This window comes from Athalia rosae, chromosome 2 (genome assembly GCF_917208135.1).
Source record: "Athalia rosae chromosome 2, iyAthRosa1.1, whole genome shotgun sequence".
NCBI lineage: Eukaryota > Metazoa > Arthropoda > Insecta > Hymenoptera > Athaliidae > Athalia > Athalia rosae.
Genome location: NC_064027.1, coordinates 12,379,660 through 12,403,047, shown reverse-complemented (window position 1 = coordinate 12,403,047; position 23,388 = coordinate 12,379,660). Strand labels below are relative to the sequence as shown.

The 23,388-nt window shown below is 41.7% G+C and overlaps 1 protein-coding gene across 6 annotated transcripts in view; it reads left to right on the top strand.

Annotated features, from left to right (window-relative positions):
- The window catches only part of LOC105683153 (lachesin), a 154,097-nt gene extending 142,121 nt beyond the window's left edge, over positions 1-11,976 (top strand). For 5 of the 6 annotated variants that reach the window (XM_048649237.1, XM_048649238.1, XM_020851481.3 and 2 more), the window contains exons 9-11: positions 654-722; positions 1,132-1,197; positions 6,459-11,976. In XM_048649237.1, the coding sequence (XP_048505194.1) occupies positions 654-722; positions 1,132-1,197; positions 6,459-6,616 (293 nt within the window). In that variant the 3' untranslated portion in view covers positions 6,617-11,976. Of the gene's footprint in view, positions 1-653; positions 723-1,131; positions 1,198-6,458 lie in introns of those variants that run through there. The other variant, XR_007276764.1, reaches the window with a different exon arrangement.
- The last annotated feature ends 11,412 nt before the right edge of the window (positions 11,977-23,388 follow it).

The following is a 23,388-nucleotide window of genomic DNA, read 5'->3' as shown; positions in this document are numbered from 1 at the left end:
GTATGAATTATCTATAACGTTCGCTAGATTTACGACTTCTTCGATACATTTCTTTTCTTTTTGCATAAAATACCCCGAGTGTTGTCATAACTCAAAGATATAGGGGAGCGAAGATCAAAATGTGGGTGGAGGATTTGAGCTGGCGGCAGCGTGTGGAACACGCCATCTTTCACCTAATGGAAAATAATGAAAGGTTAACGGACAGATCGTTGCCGTATAAAGTTCTTACTTACGCTTACCTAGTGAACGATTGCCTTTGATTCGAGACGAAAACGACTCGGTATAAACCCTCGAAACTTTTTTATTTTACAATTCTACGATGTTAATATAGTTCGAAAACTTTCGCCGCCCTCTCTCGCCCGCGGATGACGGTTGTCTCGAACTCCGTTCGTTTTTCCCCTTCTCTCTACTTCATTTCAATATGAAAAACCATAAAATCAAACGAATCTAACGTCGGCAAGTATTTCGGTATTTCCAATCATTAGACCGCAAAGCGTAATATTTTAGCGCTACTGTTGTACGCGTCATAAATTTTAATTGTGTGAATTAATTATATTTCGCTAAAATCTGATCGATTGCTGAAATTGGAGTTTGGCCACATTGATTATTTGTTTTTTTTTTTTTTTTTTTTTCTTCTTCCCCTTCTGTTACAGAGATTCCAGCTCCTTCCACAACGACAACGCAAGTTTCGCCTCACGTGACGTCATCAATCAAAAAAAGCGGTAATGTTTCTGCCGTAACCATAATAATATCATTTCTTACATTTATATTTATGTTGCTGCACGTAATAAATCTTCCGTTTCGTAAGTCTTAATAATGTAGCCGTTACGTAGAAAGAAACATCGAATAATTTTCGTTAACCCCCAACGTCCGCTGATTTTTCTTGGAGATATTATCCGATCTGAAATATTATCGCTTTAACGAAACAACGCTGACTAGACGCTGATTTTAGCCGGAACAATACGAAACGTCGAGTCTTACTCGCGGATTCTTTGTACAACAAACATTTTACGCACGAGCTTTTCCATTTCAAGTTCAATTTAGTGCAGCTCTTCAACGTGACCCCGATAAAAATTTGTCGTTTGAACATAAATGACGTATAATTTATTCGGACTCGTTGATATGTTGCAGGGAGAAATGGAAAAAAGCCACGTCAACGGCCTATCGACTACGAAGTAGAGGAATGGAGAGATCCAGGTTAGTCTTTGATTATGGATTATTCGGAGCGCCGAACGATTCGATAAATAAACTAATTTTGAAACCAATGAGGTACCCTCCCGGTGTTTTCTTCACTTTTATTTCAAGTAAAAAAAATTCAGAAATGCAATGTCGATTAACGCTCTGAGAAATTTGTATTGATTTTCGTTACATTCGCGACGGATAATCGGCTCTGGAAATCGTTCGAAAATTATTTGTAGTTAGAGAACAGGTATATTAGTCAGCGCATACGTTCTAACTAAATAATTTTCAATCATTCCACGAGGAACTTGGAGATTCCCAGGTTTGGAATCAACTGTGTGCGATCTAAGTATACGTTGAACGCATGAATACCTTATTGACTTAATGGGAAATCGAAACCGGAAACTCACATAACGAATTCTAAGATATACACGTGGAACGAAAGGATCGAAGGATTCTTCGTTTTTTTTCTTCCCTTCGCGAAGATTCAGCGTTTTTTCGTTATACGCGCATATATCACCGTGTAGTAGATGTATAGGTATATATGTATGCATAGCTTACCTTAGTTTTATATTGGAATTGATTGAGTGTTAGTCACCGGGCTTTACGAGTCGCATACGGAATGGCTTGATAAATCCGCAGAGCTTCCCTTTCACCTCCGAGGTGTTGGCCAAAACGTAGCTTCTACTCACCGTGTAAATATTCAATCAGTGACAAAATATCGGAATACGTCCCATAAATTTGAACATTATAGAAAACGAGAAACGAAGAAAGAACGCGCCCCCTTATATCCAGCTGCCGCGCCGCTGCGGTCGAAAGAAAAAAATAAATAAAATGAAAAAAAGATGCAGACCTGGTTTGTATTCTCTTCAAATTTTGAGTCAGGCCACGTCCTAGACTGCGGTAGACGCTTTGATCCCTTAAGCCACGAGTTATCCTATTCGAATGTACAATTATTTTATATCATTGTTTTGCGCTGCACAAGCTGTACCTCGATATACATAACTCGCGGTCGAGTGCATACTGCAAATTACTCATTGTTAGTGCTTCGAAAATTGGATCGAATCTTTTCACAGATCTAATGGTACGTAGATCATACAATTTTTCACTCGTAAGCAGAATTGTTAAGTGACCGAGATGACGGTGATAACAACGATGACGATGACAATGAAATAGAAACGAGTCGCGGAACTGATTTAAATAATTTCGCGGTGACAGAACTCGATGTAGTACGGAAATACAGCGCAGGGTAGATATAATCGAGATTCGGGTTGAGCCGTTTCAGAACGAATATGTATGAATTGCAGAGCGTCGCGGAATGCGTCGGTAATGTGTTTTACGCTTCGCGTTGCGTAAGGATTTTTATTAAACTCGAGTTATGTTTATGTATCGTCACAGCTGTAGAGGTATAATATCGAAGCGGGAGACGCGCCTGCGAAGATGACGGAGACGGGGAAACCCTTAAGATTGTTTTATGGAGCGATGCAGACGCGATGAGTAATGCTGGCAACGAACATACATTCCCAACTTGTGACGATCTTCGCCGTAGTCGTATTCGGAAGGGGGGGGGGAGAAAAGCTCATGAGTCGAGTACTTTCAAGGCGGTCGGAAGCAGAAACCCAAAAAAAACAAAAAAAACAAAAAGGAAAAAACTTTATCCATACCATTCGAGTATCTGGCTAATCAATATTCGCGACAGTGCCTGATTGTGCCGCTATCAATGGCTCCGCTGAAATTACCAACGTCCTCCGAAATCTTCCGGAACGAGGAGTGAGAATTGAGACAAATGGCGTCTCATACGCGTAGGAAGGAAAGAGCTAGATAAAAAAAGGGAAGAAACCGAACCCGCGGGTGAGCGGGTGAGGGAGCGAGGGGTAAAAGTATAGAAAAAAAGAGGGCGCGGTGAGTGGGGCGAGGGGGGAAGAGAACGGAAAACAGGAGAGGAAATAAATCCATACCCCGTTGGCAAATGTTTTCAACCTTTCGATAAGAACGCGACTTTTGCATGTTTTTCATGCGGTTCTCAGTTCCTTTACCAACCGTCTCTTATTATACTTATATCTTTTCCGCTTACGTAAATTTCGATCTGCATTCCTTTACGACGACAAACCGCGACCGAATAATACATTTTCGTTTCACGTTTTATACGCTCAACTTTACTTCCGCGAATACACGCGGCACAAGAAAAAAAATAAAATAAAAATAAAAATAAAAAAATGAATAAAACTTCGCGACTAAAAACAGCTTGTTTTTTAACGTCCGACCAAACGGGTAGATTAATCTTGCGGAGGCTTATTCATCAGCGCCTCTTCTCCGAAATGAAGAGTCGCCAGCGTTATTAAATGTACGTATATATACGTATATACGTACATCCGTATACGGTATAAATTTGGCATACGAATCTCACCTCGATATTCGTCCCCGTGTAGACGTACGGCGCGAGTATAGTCGCGGAAAAATAACACTGAAACAAAGTTTGTGGGGTAAAACGCGAGCCCCGGCGACGCGTGTACGCGTCAACGTTAAAACTTTCTTCTTCCATTGCCACTCTCTACAGGCACTTTGTCACCCCTGTTACGTACGTCAGAGGATTCATATCGCATACACCCGCGTACGCGACGCTTATAAATGTACATATACATGTAACGTAGAATCCCAACTGTTGAACCTCCACCGAATCATATGAAATTTTTCGAAATTAAATGTAGAAAAATGTTGGTGATTTTTTCCCCCTTCTTTTTTTTCACTTCTCTCTCGTACCTTCCACTTTTTCGTTTAATATACGAAAGAGCCGTGACGGTGCGACTCACGGATCCTGAAGATATACCGGAATATTGTTCGTCGCCGTGGAGAGAGATGGCCCGGGTGAAGCGGGAACTTTTTAGCGTTGTACGTATAACAGGTACGGGAATAGCTCCGATGCGCGCGGCTGATTGTTAACGCGCCATTTGTTATCGAGTTTGAGAATGCGTGAATATTAATTAAACATTTTATTCAAACGGGGAATTTGAATGCAAATTTAAAACGCTCGGGAATCCCGATAAATTGAAATTCGCACGACGCAACCGGTACGCGACCACCCGGTGATTTTCATGGAACCGTTGAAATTGTAGGGAAAACCATGTGCTGGAACTAACACCGCTCTTAGTATACAACCTTTGACCTCCGACATCGATAACGCTTATTCTTCTCTTTCTACTATTTTTTTCTTTCGCGGCTATTACAACATCGTCTTTTTTACAGTACCACGACCCACGCAAACTGTCCATTCGCCAATCGCTGAACTATATCGGTTCAATGAAAAACTCAGATGAAGTCAATTTGGAACAATTACGGGGGTCCATTATAAAGTGAATTAAGAATAAAATTGTTCGGATAATCGTTCGAAATTTAACGCGTCTTTCGGGTAGCTGTAATGTCATGGCTCGAGTCAATTTTTTTTTTCTCTCTTTTATATTCTTCAATTTCTCGACGAAGTGAATAACTTGTTCGATTATGACCATTGCGCCGCAACTCGTCGTTTCAAGATCGACACGAACGAATATCGACGCGATGAAAATGAATGATCAGAATTCGATGACGAATTCGCTGGTTCGGGTGAATCGAGAAAAATCATTATCTGCAAGTTCAAAAAACACATGGTAATTTGTCTGAGGTACCTACCTGAAATTTTGGCAAACGATGTACGCGTTCGTCGACAAAATTTCGCTACGTCACATTTGTAGCGCATAAAATAGACGATTGTTATTTTTCGGGGTAATCGCAAGTATAACCGACCATTTGTACAGCCATCATCAACGACCAGAGTCTATATTACAGCCGAACGTGGGAAAGCATGACAGATATGAGAAATGATACGAGACATTTTACGACTGTTTATTCATGCGAACCATGCGAGGAGGGTAGGTAAACGTTCGTGCATGGGTTAGTCGATAACAAAAGCATTTAGTATCTGCTATACTTATTACAAACGTAAGCTCTCTTTTACGTACTGTACCCATGTTACGATATGAGAGGTAAAACGACGTGCGTTCGACGTATAAATTTTCACGGTATACACGTGGGCGGAAAAATTGTGGAGGAAGAATTTTTGTCGTTCCGAAAGGGGTTTCGCGAGGTTTTCTAGGTACAGGTATAGGTACGCGGATAACCGAAAACGGGGTAGTCTAGCGAAGTAGATGAGGAATACGTATAGCGCCGGTGACGACGAGGGGTAAGTTGCGAGAATAAAAGTATGGGGGATCTGCGTGCGGGAAATGACGCGACACGCACCCAAGAGGAATCTGTTTTCCCAATGGCTTTACCGGTTGAAAGTGGAAGTTGAGGCCGCAAAGGATGTCGTGGGCACGCCATTGGGACACGGAGTTCCTCAACCGCTATGCGAATAAATAGTAAAATATACATCAGCGTGAACGTGTACGTACACATGCGCGCGTGTGCGTGTGTGTACAAGGGTACACAAAACAGTTTATACCCCGCTGTTCAGTTTTGTGTATCTGTATAGGTGTGCGTAAGGTGGGCGGCGAAGTCGCCGCTGGTCGTGAAAATGTTTGGAGGGGCAATAGAGTTTCCGTTATCCCGTACCACGCGAATCTCTCGGGCTGCAGATTTTCCCATAAGACCGCCGACGCAAATACGAATGTATCCCTGGTAGAGAATACAGACGTACGTATATACACCTGTGTAGGTAGACGTCGACAATAGGGCATCGTTGTACGTCATTTGCATGCGCTTCCATTTCCCTGGTGCGCGAAATACAATCTCGTTGCATTATATTATACACACGATAAATGCGAAACTGTAACCGTTACGCAATTATCCATATTATACCCCCATGATTTTCATCCGCTCCTTTACTGCTATTACCAACTCTTTTTTTCTCCTCCTCCTTCACTTCTCGTTCTCACCAGCTGCAAGGATAATATTCCGGCGTCGCGCTGATTTTGAAAATTCAGTTTTCCACTCCTTATACGTACAGCTTGAGCCATAATCCTTTAATCCTTACCGTCTCTCCCGTACGCGATCGTTCACCGTGATCGTTTCATTTCGAGAGATATATGAAATTTAATATTTGAAAAGAGCGCTCGCAGAATGTGTGAACTGTACTTACCCTACATACGTATGTATGCCTGAAATCAAACGAGGTAAGATTCCGCACGGTGCGGAATTGCAGGTTTTCGAACTGCCGGCGATATCGGTATAATCATTCCGAGATAAAAGATCGCCATTTATATCCGCCATGTGACATTTTGAGAGCGATTATTTAACTTTGCTTTCAGATTACGACGGGGACTACACTCTTGTCTCGCAGCAAACGCCCGGTGAGATTTGCGAAGATTCCGGCGAGGCGGCTAGTCCGCTGAGAATCAAAGGAATTGAGACAATTTTTCTGCTCTTTCTAACCCTAACGCTTCAGATATTTGCCGCCAGAAGATGATTCTTACGTTCCGGATGGGGCTTCCAGTTAGTGTTTATTAGGCGGTACGAACGGCAGCGATAAGATTTCTGCCGTTAGAAAAGTGTGCTAAATTATTTTCATACTAAACAACTTATAAATAAGTATAAAAGTTATTATTAAACATAAAATCATTTAAAACAGAACGTATACATATATATATGCACACATATATATATGTATATATAATATATATATATATAAACAAATACTCGAAAAATAAATATATATATATATATACATCTGAATTCAAACGAATAAGGGTTACAGAGAAGGACGAAATGAAGAAGAATAGAGGATAGAGTTCGAAAATATTGAGGTAAAAGAAAACCAGATGTTAATAATATAATTATAAATTATCAGTTACAAAACGCTTCAGGTGATGACGGTGTCGGTATATCAAGGAAAGTATATACGATATACATATATATATGAATGTATGTATATGTATGGTATAGCAGAGATCACGTGAATATATATATATATATATATATATATATTTATTCATATATATGTATTCGATGTATAATACATACTTTATAATGAAAATAATAATTATAATGATAATAACGATACGATCCTACGTGGCGCTGCATTTCAGCGTAAATCCGAAATCAATGCTGCAGTATAACCAAACGCGACCGTGTAACGTACATCACGTATATCGTACGGGTGTACGTGTCATGTACTTTGGTGTATTGTACGTACGTACAAACATGTGCGTATACGCACGTATGTGTACCCCCTGTATAATTTTATGCGTACCTATCATGATACCGGTCCGAAAATCATTAATTATGGACGGTATGTTCCGATTACTGTATACCACTGTAGTCCTTTTATACCTAAAGATAACGCTCGGCATTTGTCAATGTGCAACTAATTACACCAGGCTGTCGCTCTCAACTGTATAGGAAAATTGCATAAAAATAATCTGTATAACATGTGCGCGACGCGCGTATGACGTAGAATCCATTACGATGTATCGTGTATGTAAATAAATAACGTCGTATAATTCGACGATTCGCGATCCGTGGAGGTAGGGAAACAGACAATTGAGAAAAAAGAAAGAAGTAAATTAGGAAACGTTTTTATATTATTTTTTTATTCATTTGATTTATTCATTAATTATTTTTCTACTTCATTTTTCTCGTCCATAGCCGCATCGCTTACTATCGTAATGGCCGTTTTATTCATAGGCTTATATTGTTCTGAACCGCATCTACACAGAACGCAACAATATCTTCTTCATCACACAATACACATATACATATTATCGTGAATTGCATTATTTCATATTATATATGGGATGTGTCTTTGTAGAATTAGAACTAATCGTCATTCCACATACTATACACGTGTATAAAAGGATATTTCCAATCGACGGCGAAAAGATTGAGGTCTGGATGAAATAGGAACTTATCACATGCGAATTCATGTATGGGACATTCAACGTCAAGGACCCACGCTATACCTACTGTCGGCGCGTAAATTTCAGATCCCTCGGTTTGGAGTTTCATAACTACGAAGAAAAAAATGATAGAGTAGAAATTCAAAAAAGATTCAAAGATTTGGAGTATTCTATGAATGATGATTAATTTTCTAATTTCAAGAAAAAAACCCAACCACAGTTATGACCACCGAAAATTCGGAAAACGTTACGTGCACGTGTTTTTTAATTTGGCCTCTCCGACGTTTTCAAAGTTTTTCCAAGTCACCGGAGTATTTGGCGGCAACGACGATAGTCGAAATGTAGTACGTCACACCCACGTTTTACAACGCATGAAAAATCATCGTTTCGTGATTATCGTAACTCTCGTACGATCGGGCGGAACTCATGTTTTCCGAGTCATCGACTACTTGGCGTACAATAATTTCGTATCACCGTTTCGCCACCCGACTTATTATTTCCCCGGTGAATTTTATCGGTAAGTCGAGGGCGCGGGTAAGAAACAAGGTCGGCGTACATTCGAATATTTCAAATACTACTAGGGCGTATACATATGCAGGCGGGTAGGTGAGTAAGTAGACATAGCTGGGCACGAGAAGTTCCACTCTCGAAACGACGGTAGTCACTCGGAGCAGAGTAAATATTTTTCTTGAATTGCTCTAATAGTACAGGCGAGTACGGTGGCCGTAACATCCCACGAACATTATTACTCCCGTGTCATTTTCTTTCGCCGTTTTTATTTATCTATTCATTCATTATCTATTTTCTCCATCCCCCTCCCTATTCATTTATGTAAATAGCGAATGAACGAGCTATCTGCGTCATCTAATCGACGACTAGCATCCGAAGCGGGAGTGTGTCACCCGTATTTGTTCGACGTTCGATAAGACTTTTGTCACAAGTTTGTTTCCCACGAAGGCGAATAAATTCGTGAAACATCGCAACGACGACGCTACGGATGGAAATTGACTGAAAAAATGTTGCATTTTATGTCGCGAACATCACACTCGTCAGGTATCGAGCCTGTCTCTCTTGCGCACATCTCTTACGCACAATCATCGAGAAAAAACTCATTACATGAATTAGTGAGAGAAAACGAACTCAGAGGTTATCGCGCGACGTCATCGGCCAGCCGATAGATTTAAATCACGTAATTCATCATTCATTTCCTTCTCATTGTGAATATCTGAAATATTATTTCTCAAAAACACTTCGGATCGACTTTGAGCGTAGAATTGAAACTTGTCCTGTCGACATCAATTCTAGACTTTAATCGTATACCTATTATTGACGTCCTGCAGCAGCTGCTTTGATGTTTGATTAAAATACGACAATTTGTAAGACGCTTGTTCAGTATTATGTCAGCGATGTAATCGATACTAGTTACATTACGCGATAAAAAAAAAAAAAAAAAAAAAAAAACAAATAAAAAAAATCAAATAAAACCAAAGGAAAAAACAAAGAAAAAGAATAGTTAAATTAAATATATATATATATATATATATGAATCATGTACACACATCGATCGAGATCACCACGTATATAGTCATTTGCATACGATACGTATCATAGTTGAATTATATGTATGTAATAAAAATTTGTACTTAAATTATACCTAATCCGCTTTCGCCAAACAATCATTATCTCGATCAAGTACATAGCTGTAATGGATTAACGTAATAGATGCATTTATCATTACATATACTATACATTTACCTATACATTTATAATAGTTCGAACGCAATCAAGCTGATATTCAGCGACCAAAAACGGTGTTCACAATTTAAACAAAAATAATTATTCAACTTCTACGTCTTCTCTTATCGACGATTCGAACTCTTCATTATTTCGAAAAAGGGGGTGAAACGATCCGCCGGTCTTGAAATTTTTTAAAATTTGATACAAAACAAAAATTAATAAAAAATAGAAATTTGTAAAGTGTAAAAAAATTGTGATGAAGATAAAAAAAAATAATCAAGTGATACGTATATCATTGAAATGGTGTGTTCGACTACTTCACCTGTATAAGTAGAGCAGAGATAAGAAAAAAAAAAAAAAAAAATGAGCGATTAGGGCACGTTTTACTTGCTCGAGTAATTTTGAATGACGGAAGCGGACCGAAATCCGTAGCGAAATTTTAAGTCACGAACGAACGCGAGAAAAGTCGTCGTTTTGCACGTACATGTTACAGCGCTTTTTAACACATTTACGCACAGCTTTTATCGAGTGATGATTTCACTCAATCTTCCGTAGTATAATTTCGCATAATTTGATCTCGTTTGAACTTTATCCTGGCAACATACGCGGGTATGATAAGTAGCATCGATTTGATTAATTTTGTATTTTCTTCCCACGGCGATGATTCATTGGAATTTCATCTATAGCGTGAATCAATTTTACAGGATTTCACTCGTATATTGTAAATGTGTACAAGACATCGAAAAAAAAGAAGAACAATGAAACACTGCCCGCATGTTGATTATAGTCGCGGAATGCGCGCCACTATTTTTTCACGTTCGTTCAAAGCACGGTGTACAGATCGTAGCGGTGAAGGAGTATGATTATCGGTAAAATTAGATATCTAATTATAAGAAGTGCAAAAAGTTTAGCAAAAATAAAAAAAAAACAAAACAAAACAAGAGAAAATACAAAAACAATTGGCTCACCGATGTAAGTATGTATGAACATTATTCGACTGGACTGAACTTAAACCGTAACGTTCGGGAGCCTGAAAGCTGTGTGTAATATAATACCGAAGAAAATGAATCAATGAATAAATGAACGACTAAATAAATCATAGAGAGGTAGAACGAAAGAAGGAGAGAAAGAAAAAAAGAAAGAAAACGAAGAATCGATTCTGACTAGTGGAGAGAAAAAAAGGGCGGCCAGGTGTCCCTGTACGCTCTCTTTTCAGAGGTCGTATCGTCCTCTGCGACGGTAATGAGTGAGATCGAAAGGGTTGAGGTCACAAGGTCGCTGGGGACGCGTACTTGGTCATGAGTTTGGGACTGTCGGGCGTGTATATGTATATGTAAACCTTCGATAGAGAAAAGAGTTCTGCGAACGTATTGAAGATACAAACCTAATATACCTACGTCCAAGTGATCTAGTGACACGAGCTCGAACCTTCGCGTCAGTAGCGTGTCAAAGGTCCGGAGACGACTCCTGTCTCGTGACAAGCTGGGTTATATATACCTTATATATACCACTGACAAATATTACCAAACCCGTGTCATCCCGTCACGCGAACGCGTCGGCACGTAACTCGCTGTTTGTCGTATGATTTTTATTTTTATTTCCACTTTGTCCTTTCTTTTCTTTATTTTATTTCATTTTATTTTATTTTTTTTTATTATTCCGCCATGCGGAGGCAACGTTGATTGGAAATAGATAAAACCCCTCGGATATTCGTATTCACATGTAGATCGACCCGCTCGAGGAACGAGAGTCTTGTCATCTAGCTAATACTATCTGTAAATAAAATTTTTTCTTGTCCTCGAGGTGCACGACGGTCTATGAGTCGAACGGATAAAATGTAACGTGCAGGCCAGAGATGTAACACTGGCGCAGGCGCCTTTTTGCTGATTTCAAAATCTCGTAACGACAGTCAGAATTTAGTGCATTCATTGTGATGGATAATAAAGCGAAGTAAATGATATGTTACCTTAATGAAAAATGAAAATTATATTAGTTTATAGTGAATTGTAGCGGTATTATAGTTAAAATAAAGAAGTAAATAAAATAAACTAAATATAAAATCAAATAAAATAAAATAAATCATAAATTGAATTATTGTATCCGATGTAGATAATAATTTGTTGTATTTATTGATATTACATAAATATGATTGAGGCAAACCAACAAAACAAATATATTATATATATACATATTACATACGTAAATATTATCTACCACAGATCCTGTATTCACTTCATCTTGTACCTCGGTGTTCGCTATGAAGAAAAAATGGCTTCCTATCAATTTTTATTTTCCCATTAATTTTTCATCAACGACTCGACCTCCGCCGATTTCTCCGGAAGCTTCTCGAACAAGCGGGTAAGTGCGCACATACCATATACCATATCACTAGACAACCTTGAGCGCGATATATCGCAAATTTCAAGTGAGCTGTCACACCTGCACGTGTTTTAGACTTATGGGATTAAAATGAATGAGCGTGGAAATTGGCGCGTGTTAATTTTAGATCGTCACCGCGCGCCATTGTGTCGATTTGCAGGTTCTATACGTATACGCGCGCAATGCCGCATATACATACGTACGTACCGCGAGTCCCTTCGCCGGAGAGAAATATACGCACGCACGTATATCTGTGCCGGTGTAAATGACCCTCAATTAAAAGTGCAAAAAGTACGGGACGAGTTGCCCGTATAGGGGTGGCAATCAATCAGGGCAACTACCATTTATTTTTTACTCTCCCACGGGAAGAAACGACGCAAGCTTGGGGAAGAGAACTCCTGCTATGGGGTGAGGAAGAGCTGCCGCGCTCTCCGGCGGGGTGGGGGAGGGGGGGGGGGCGAAAGGGAAGGTTACCCAGAGTAGGGGTAGAACCGTGACAAGCGATTGTAATTACGGAGGGAGCACCGGAATGACGAATTTACACCACAGCTAAACTAGTTAGTTACTCGACTCAATGTGTTCGCATCAACGTCAACAAGAAGTGGGAAGTGGGCGAGGCGCGTCCCGTGGCTCCCGAAAATCCTGATAGCGGTCTACCGCCGACAAACCTTATACCGTGCAATAAATAACTCCCAACTTGAACCCAAAGCTTAAACCTGCTTACGTCAAAGGTTGAATCGGGAATACCGTACCCTGTACGAAGGACGCCGACGCGGTATAGGTGGCCAACTATTGCCATTTGATCAACCCGAACGTGCGTAATCTCTGCGTACGTCTGGTGGCTCGAAAATATCCAAGGATACCGAATCGACTTCCGTCAATGTCGTAGAAATTTTTTTCCCATCGCATGACCTCTCAACATATTCGACTCCATCGATACGTCTGAATGCATATCGGGTATCATCGATCCAACGAAGAGTTTCTCTTTTTTAGACCACCGGGCGATACGGTTTAATAATATTGTGATTTCTGAAAATTTTTAAATCTAATAGGGAATGCTTTTTGTTACCAACGCATACGCATCCACTGTTGTACCCGTGCAGTCACATCCTCGTGAAGAATGTACGAGAATGTAATCTGACGTCCGAATAGTCGTGGAATCCGTGAAATTGAAGAGCGAAATGAGAGAGGGAGAGAGAGAGAGAAAAAATTGAGCTTCTCACTATGTGCAAACTTTCCTAATGCAGACAGTGCTATGGTTCGACATTCGCCTTGAGAGCTCGCGTGGGGAGCTAACGAAATACAATACAGAAGATAAGAGAGACTGAACGTATACATGTGTGTACCGATATACTGTACGGGGGAAAAAGGGGTATAGGCGTAATCTTGAAAGTGTTCCGCGCATTCCTAGGGGGATTGAATCACGTGGTAGTATATCGAGGCGACAGAAAAACAGCTGCAAAAGCTAAAAGAGAGATAGAGAGAGAGAGAGAGAGAGAGAGAGAGAGAGAGAGAGAGAGAGAGAGAGAAATGGGCAAAATAAGGCGAGGATACGCCGCGCAAATTCCGTGGACCATACGAGTTGAGTGTGTACCGTATACCTTCCCATTTTTGTACTATAGCGCGATAAACACGCGTGCGAACACCCGTTATCTTAGCGGGTGCATCTGGAATGGATTCTTATTAAAGTACCCAGAGGTAAGAAAAGGGGAAGCGTGAAAAAAAAAAAAGAACAATCGAAACGAAAGAAAGAATGAAAGAGTCGAATTAAGATGAGAAAGGAGATGTGTGACGTCAGACGTGATATAGAATCTAGAAAAAACCGAAACCAAGCAACACAAAGCCGAAATGGTCGAATGCCACAGATTCTTCTTTGTTCCGCAATTATTTTGTCTTCATTCAATCCATTTCGATCCCATTAAAACTCTCGGATTACTTGGTGGAATTCTATTTTTTTATTTCCCGTGTTGTTTCCTTGTTTTTTGTTTCCGTCTCCTTTTTCGTCTACGAATGCGTCAGGCGAAGTAATTACTTAAAAAGTCGAAGATCGTTGAAAACAGCGAGAGTCCAACTTATCTGATCGATACCAATACCGCGCTGGTGGCACTGACCGTATTGTAACGTGTACTTCGGGTGGTATGATTTCACCGGATACAGCGACACGAGTTGATTTATCTCTTTTACGTCCTCATAAATTTACGTCGAATTTTAAGGGTAATATAATAACGGTAACCGAACACGATCAACTGTACCCAACCTAATCTATTGAGGTGAACGAATTTCTTCAACATTTACAATTCCGAAGCCTTCGAATTTCAGATTTCTTATGCCGCGAGTAAAAAAGATAAATCGTAAATAAAATGGCAATATCTATCGTGGAATAGAACTAGTTCGGATATCTTTCGATTGTGTTGTCGAATATCTGTCAATCTTCTTTTCTTTTTTCGCTACTGATTAAGAAAAGGAAAAAGGAACTCCGCAACGCTACGGAAGACGACCTTGATCGACGGGCTTCATCATTTTATCCTCGATTATCCTTTTTACCCCGGCAATTCCCGATTACCCCCGTATCTCCCCCCCCCCCCCCCCACATTGCCAGAGAACAATATTACGGAATATAATACGCTCGGTATCTTTCTATGCAGAAAAAGAAGACCAGATCCCGCGGTACGCGGCGGATCGCCGCGGCAGGGCGAGGGGAAGAATGATCGTGATCGTTTTCCAAGCTGGCGTTGGTTGCGCGACCAATTCGGTCCTGTACGGTGTTTCGCCCCTAGGGAGCGAACCCCGGATCAGGGCTGACTTCTCTCCTCGGGCTGGCGATTCTGCGAAGCTGATGAATGAGGAAAGGAGAGCAAGAGGAGCACCGGGCGAGAGGTGGAACCGGGAGGGGCGGGCGGGGGGAGGGGAGGGGGGTAGGGGGGAACAGAGAGAAATTGAGAAGACCAAGAGCGCATGAAACTCATGAGTCGTGACTCGTGGGGGACCATTAACTTGGTCGTTATTTTTCCGCTTTGAGAAAACATCGCCATTTTAGTCGGGGAATGATACGCTCGCGTAGGGATGGATGTACGTCGATTTTCTGACTCATACGATTCCTCTTCTGAATTCTATTTGGATGTCTTGTCGTTACGTACGAAAGAGAGAGACGGAAAGGGGAATTAAAATACGCGTCGACGATTACCGAAGACCAATCAATCTTCGCGGTCATATAATCGTCGGTGTACGCGGTTACGTGTATAACATTAATCGCAATATCATAGCCATCATCTTTCGTAGATTATATTTTCGCCGAGCGGTAAATGAGTCAGCTTCAAGACCTAGGGGTGCGTGTGTGATAAATTTTTAACGGGGCGATGACTGCTCGTCGGGATATTACGTCGGTCGTAACAACACGGGGCTTCGGCGGAGACTTTAATATTTATTTATTCATGTGCAGTCAATTGTGTGTGTTCGACTCGACGATTATCCCGATGGTAGCGAATTTCTTGGCAAGAGTTCGAGGCGGCCGAGAAATATTAAAGATCGATTAATCTTGTGGGGGGAAATGAATAAATAGCCGCCGACGAGAGAATATGATAATTTGACAAATTGAATCGGACGAATAATTACCATTCGAAATATTTAAAGGGGAGGCGATACGCCGTGAAGTATTCCTTAACCCCGGAGGGGACCGAGATTCGATTCCTTCGCTGAGGAAAAAATGTGGAAATAATTGAAAAATAGACTTCGCAACTGATTATTGTACGGAAATAGAAAAAAAAAAAAAAAAAAAAAACAACAACAACAAAGTGCAGTGTACATCAGGAGCCCGTAATTTTTGCGGAATTTCGTTATAGATACGGTAGCCGCGTATACGGCATCACGTCACCTCTGCGCTTCCATTTAGCTTCGTTTAACGTTTAATGAAACGAAACGATCTCAACTGCAGGAACGAAATTGTTAGAAATGGGTAAAATTAACGAAATCGTGAATTTCGTTTATCCGGTGGGTTTCTATGAGCTCGGACTATTCAATAGAAAATATTAGGTTGAGATCATATCGCAGCTAATTACCGGGGAATCGGATGGGTGTTCGCGCTGCGAATCATCAGAAATTTGTCAATTTTTTAGAAATTTCTTCAAAATTTCCTCCCCAGTCGTTATCAATCTGCCGGCTATTCAAAGAGAGTGATGAAATCGCGAACAGATATATACATACAGTATACACACAGCCGTCCCCCTCGAATCAAACGAAGTTAGCTCAAGTGAATCTGACCGACGAATCGTTTTACCACTGAAAACGGATTTTCTGACGCCTCGAGTACCTACTCGAAGATGAATCGATTGTACAATAATTGCTTCATGCGCTAAGTGGCTAATTCGTCTTCGCGGTAAAACCTGTTAAGTTAACCCTGTGATAGGATTATCGAGAAAAAATGTTTTTTCCGTTTAAAACGTAAAATTGTTATCGCTACGCTAATTGTCTTAACTTGAGACGGCGAGGAGTTCTGTAAATCCTTGAAAATTTGGAAGTCGCGATACTCGATGGGCTTATCGTTGTACGACATTCGTTGCACAAGCCCACCCGTGCGCACACACACACGATCAATCGTTGCTACTTTCGTACGTGGGTACTCGAAATTCGTAGTATGATAAAACGAACTTCATAATTATATACAAGGCCGTCTGAATCCAGGTTACGGGTTCTGGTATATTTGCGTACTAGCAATCACTACGCGCCGTATAAATTAACCCGAGCTTCTATTCCGAGGTTCGCATGTAATCAAACTATAGTAAAAAAGTTTCGAGGATTTTGTTTGCCGCTGCGGTAAATCACGCTTCACAAATTCTCATTCTCGCTCCAGCTATGCTTCATAATGATGAATCATTTGCAGTTATAAGTCAGGTACCTGCTGTATAGTACTATGAAATATGTATATAAGTATATCTCTAAATACATCGCATACCTATACGCGGCGATGAATTTAATTCTGCGGTTGTCCGTTGCGAAATAATTGTTTGGGTCGGTCTAAATGCGAATTGCGGCGCATGTCAGGAAAATGCGCACCACCGAAATGGCTGAACGATCTTCGTACGAATCGGGGGTTCAGAGCCAGAAGGGTGCGATCCTCAAAAAAGTGAACAGAATGAGATCAAAATTGAAGATCGGTGTTGTCTTGTAAGGGGAATGTGGTTGGAAAATCAACGTTTCGAGAATAAGTTGGAGCTTCTCTCGGCACCATTTTTTTGGTTTTCCGTTGCCGATAGACCTCGAGACACCAAGAGCGTAAGCCTGATTATTCATTTCTTGAACCAGACGCGAAACAGATAAAATTTCTTATTATACGCCTGCGAAGGAACGATTCGGGTGAGTTGCGATAAAGCGAGAAAAGGGGTGAATAAGATCCTCCGTTTTTTCCCTTAATTAAATATCATTATATACGATAATAGCCGAAACATCTCGCCGAAAGGAATACGGAAATTCAACTTAGCTGGCTGCTTCCTTTTCGCCACCACTTTACTGAGTCGAATTTAAAAATCCGACGGAACGGAGCCTCTGGTATACCAACGATTCCCGAACACTGTGCTTTTTTTTTTCCTCAAATGAAAATTTCCAAAACATCGGAAACCGGTGAATTTTATATCTCCTTCACATCTGAGAGGTTTGAAAGAGAAAAAATTTAAAATAATTTACACGCTTATACGGACCTTAGAAGGCGCAAAAAAGTTCAAACCCTCAAACCAAAAGGGTGGTCGAGTTGAGTTGGATTTCCCCATTTATACAGTGACCCCACTTTCGTCGGACCTAAGATATTGGGGTAGTTTCGCCTCACCACGCTGGCTGACGGACCTCGCGTAAAAGCAGAGACGGCAAACTCTCCAGATTCCCGCTATCCGATACCTACCTCATCCCCCTTCGTTCTTGCCCTAAGGGCCCAAACGCTCCCCATCAATTCATTGGATTTTAGCGGTGAGTTTATAACACCACTTCACGTGAAATGTGCTCTTCCGGAGTTAAAAATTGGCTTCTAATATGATATATGCTGGTCACCATATGGTCTGAAAAGTGCCGCACTGGGGACGATATTTTCAGTTTCTTCGCCCCATATTGGAAAGCGATAGTATTCTACCGCCGGCAGCGCTCTCGTAGGGAGCCAGCGATATTTCACGCCTTCGCGAATGATCGCGGCGTTATTGCGCCTAATACGAAAGAGTCGTTTGTTCTTACCCCTGCAGCCATCCGCCCCGATAGTCGGGAGATGTTATCGGGTAATTTTCAGCAGCTTCGACCATTTTTTCCTCGGTATTGATAACGAAGACCTCGTTACGCCGAATCTGCAGTTTCGCATTCACGGAGAAAAAGGCGATTGAATGTACGAGTTGGGTACGAAATTTTGGATTTTTTTACATCTGACTACGTTTTGTATCCGGCAATTAGGGTGTAACCCCCGGAAAGAACACGATTTTGGTGAAAAGGTGCATTCACTAAAATTAAAAAAAAAAAAAAATGAATTGAACCGAAATTTTATCAAGTTAGTATCACGTCCAATCGATTCAATGGAGGTCGAAAGCTTTCGTCCATGCACCGTCCGCGTTGGTCGGAATTCTCGAAGTATTTTTTCCGTTGAATTCGGTCAGGTTCGCCATCACCGCGTCTTTGGAGAAGGAATATTATCAATTTCCCATGGACCCTTAGCTCCAGGACCTCGTTAATCTTCACTAGGGTTGTCCGCGTAATGACAGCAACTCCTCTCGGCTAGCTTCTCACCACCTCATTGCCTTCTCTGGTTCCTCGGTGCACAACGACCGAAGCCTCAAATTAGCTGTAATGAAATAATGGCCTAGTATTTATATCGGTAACAAAAATTTTCCCGCTGACATTTTCCAATGTCACCTGCACGGAGCGTGCAATCCAATTTTTCGGTGATCAAATACGAGTTCGACGTCATACGATTTTGGGATGTATATATAGGGTGAACGCTGTTTCAGAAATCAACGTTTTTCCGGCTCGATTTCCTTGAATGAAGAATAATTCAAAGGTTCGCCATGTAGGTGCCGAACGTGAGATAGCTCGCTTGCGCGTCGAATTTCACCGTTCGGATCGAGTGAGAGTTGTTGGAATTTTGAGTCTACTTTCAGAGGAAAAATCTACGTAGCTTTTGTACGATCGGATTGATACGCCCTCGTATAATATATAAGGTATAGTATAATAATGTACAGGGTGTCGCGCAAAGATCCACGTTTCCTGATACTACTTTGTCGAGTTTCCGAAGGCGGATGTTATTAGATTATCCGACGCCAGATTTCGATTCGAAATACTTAACAAGTTGAATCGGATTTCAATGGCGTGGGTATAAGTCAGGGATTACGAGAGATCGGCATCCACGCTCCCGACTGAATCCGAGCGGGCATTTAACAACGGCGACATGTTTCACTCGTTGAATAGTTTCGCCCTATTCCATGGACAGGGACGACAAGGATCACGACGACACCCTACACCCGCTACTGCGAAAAGCTCGCCAAATCCCCGCGACTTTAAGGTAAGGAAACAAGCCTTGGGGGATTAGAGATGAAGTAAGAAGCGACATTCTGAGGTGGTGCGGGTGGGGGGGGAGCAGAAACGAGGCGCAAAGTCCCGGTACTCGTCAGCTAATTACTCGAGAGTTCGAATCAATTATCTAAAATGGGGTAAAGTTATTATCTTCGAGAGTTAGAGAGTTGCGATCTGCGGTACCCTAAGCGGTGGTTAGCATCGTTCCTTTGCGTCTATCCGTGCCGCCTCGAGATATTCTGCAAATTACTCTTCACCGCGGTCTGTGAAAATAAAAAATATAATTCCACCTGCTGCCGAGCTCGGCTGTACGCCTATATATGCATTTGATACGGTGATATACACGCTTGTATGTTAGGGTGGAGCGAAAATTGTCAAATCACACGGTTCGCTTGGCGCAAAAGTGCTAAAAAGTTGCATTTCGGTCGATCGATTTTTCGCCTCGCCTTTTTTTCTTACGTCTGAAAACGAAGCCGTTGGTTTTTCTCGCGAAAATCGATAATACCGATGACAGGGTAACTTCTACGAGTCGGTGCCGACGAAAAATATTTTTTTTTTCCAAAGAGGAAATCACTGACAGCTCACGTCATCAAAAAATTATGAAAAAATGTAATATTTAGAGGCACTTTCATAAGCTAATATTTGACTTCAGCTCGCCGAGTACCCCCTGATCCAAATAATACCGGTAGCACTGGTAACTAATTTGTAAAATCAATTTTTAAACGTTTACATTTCTCGGACTGGAAATTAAGACATCTTCGATTATTCAAAGCTAAATTAAAATTTTCATTCATCTAGTTATCAAGAAAAAACTAAAAAATTACCGAAGTTGTTCGACTTTTTTCACATTTTGTATCCGTGTTACCTGCTGCTGGCCAGCCTTTCACTTCTTTTAAGCCCGTTCAATTAGTTTTTCAGTTGGTTTTTCAAATGCTTGAAATCGCTGACGGGATTTGCAACAATAACTACTTCGAAGTGTACGTTGGTTTATGGAATATTAATTTCGTCCACATAATTGAACACACTACAAAGAATCGAGTTTTTCTCTTCTCTGTGGAAGGACGACCTTTATTTCGCATTTGAACCCGATATCAGATTAATGCAACAATCGTGTAGCCATTAGCAGTGACCCTCCGCACAGATTCTCGTATCGCGGATGCAGTCAGTCCTTCTCAACTGTGAAACAAACGAAGGTTGCAGTAGGTAATGCCGCAAATCGCTCCACGGGTTGCAGGTTGAAGTTGATGATGCGGTTCGTGAGATCGCTCCACGGACTACCTGACTCCAAGGTCGATAAACCCTCGGCAACCGTACTGATCTGTACAAACCTGAGAGCTCGAAAGCCTCACTAGTTATCGTACACGCGCAATATCTGGAAACACTCGAGACCGAAAGTTCAATCCCAGGTATCGCGATCGCTCTGAAATTAATTCCTTCCTCACCTGGTCATTGCGGATCCGCAACGAGAAGAAGGACGTGCGAGAGGGAAGTATGTTTTCCACGCGATTGACGAAGACTGAAAAACCTCCATTGTTAATTTTATTCTATTTCATCATTACACGTTTCATCGTTTCAGCGAATCGTAGCACGTATCCGCTGGTGGCGAGGTAGATTCTTTGGCGAGGGAACGCCGAGAGGGTGAAGGGTGCTGGATCGTGTAGCGGATAGCAAAGGAAGGGAAAAACAGCGGATCGCGTCCCGCAGCTAGGAGCAGCTAAATTTATTTCCCTTCCCGCGGAGCGAACAACGTCGGAGGGCTCGGCTCGACCGTCGAACGCCGATCGTATGTAAGGTATGTACACGACGTGCCTGGGTACACGTATCGGGTAGACAGAGAGCTTTATACGATGCGCGAGTACCGCCGGTGCTCCAGAAGTATTGTCGTACTTCTTCGAAACTCCACACGCAGCGAAGATGTGCGCAGTTTTGAAAAGAACGAAAACGGCGTAGGTTCGGGGCGGCGAAAAACTCGGTGCATAAGCTGCGGGTGCGGTACACCTCATATTCGAAAGGAAGATCGTTAGCTTCGCGGATTCTGGAGATGTACTACACCCTCGGTGCTCGACTATTCTACGGTAACAATTCTTCTGCGTACATACGTAGATGTATATATATAGTTACTGTAGCGAGTTTCACTTTGAAACTCTGTACTTGGAAAATATTGGAAAAGATTGCCTCGTCTTCTTCCCTTTCCGTTTCCTTTTCCTCATCCTGCCGTCGCTGCAATGTCTCCGGACGATCTACGGGCGTATATTTTCCGTCTATCATAAAATCAATACGGACTTTTATCAACAAACCCTCTTTGTCAACCGAATTTTCAACTTCTCAATCCAAACTCGAAATGAAGAAGGAATCCGGATCAGGGTACAACGCGACTCACTTATTTATGTGTGATGTAGGTATCGGGGCTTTGAATAAGAAATATTAAATTTCAGACAGTCCGCAAAGGTTTGCGGCTCGCGTGATGGAAAAGTGCGTTAATGAAGAGTGAGTTGTCAGCTGGTATTTCTCCTTTACCGCAAACTCATTGTAATTTCATTCTTCTCTACGCTCAACATTTCTACGATGAAAACCTCGGATGGATCGATTACCGCTTGAATATGAATCCGATTTGAATGGGTTGATCGATTTCCGTCATAGTCCCTCGTTGCAGATACTAGGAATGCAGATTTTTATTTTTGTTTTCAAAATCGGATATTCCATTCCGAAGATTTTGCATGAGCGTTCGACGTATGCTTTTTTCGGGGTCGGAATGGCAAAAAGCATTGCCGAGGCATCTTGAACTCTATTTTGTATTTGACTGTAAATTGACAAGTCTGAAGAAAAAAAAAAATTTAATACATAAAACAGGAACGCCTATTACCTTTAAAAGCTCCGCCGTTGTGAAGTCTTCCTCTCGCAGGGACAAAAGTATGATAAATCTCGAGGCGACTGTCATTTTTAAGTACGTATCAAAATCAGAGAGAAAGTCGAATCGAAATTCATGGAAAACAAATCGGAACAAAAATTCTGATATCCGGAGATGGTAAAATAATTGAACGACACAGTTTTCGACCGCCCGCATTCGCAGTCCTAAATTGTACATGTATTCCACGTTTATCTCCGATCGTTAATAGTATTAGTCGAAAGTTTTCGAGACTCATTCAAATTTCATTTGTATCTTATCGTCGATGCGGCGCCGCAATTTCTGTGAACTACGGGACAAACTTTGACGCGATACTTGAAGAATTGAAAAGGAATCCGCGCTCCTCTGGCGTGACTGAGGGGCGGCGTTACAACAGACGCGATATAAGGCGTGACGTTGTTCATCAATTATTCAACGAGTGTTGGCGGAGAGAGAACCGTGCGAAATATTCTCACAATTAAATAGAACATCTGAGTTTAGCATGCCCGTACACAGGATACGCGCAGAGCTGGGTGGTACGGTGCGAATAGAAGGGAATAAAGAAAATTTGGAGAAAAACTGTTGCCGCGAGAGCGTTTAAACGAACATTATTCAGCCGAGGGAAGCGTAAGAAAGAAAAGGAAAGCGAGGCGAGCCGGCGAACCGGTGTTGGTCACGTCACACCATGCATCAACCTCGGGATAGCTGCCGCTGGAGCTCGGCTGCTGCGTTCCTCCCCACGTCTTCGACTGGGTTTCCGAACTCCTTTCGTCCTCGTCCACCTCCGCGGCCGGGGTCGAGGCCAGACAA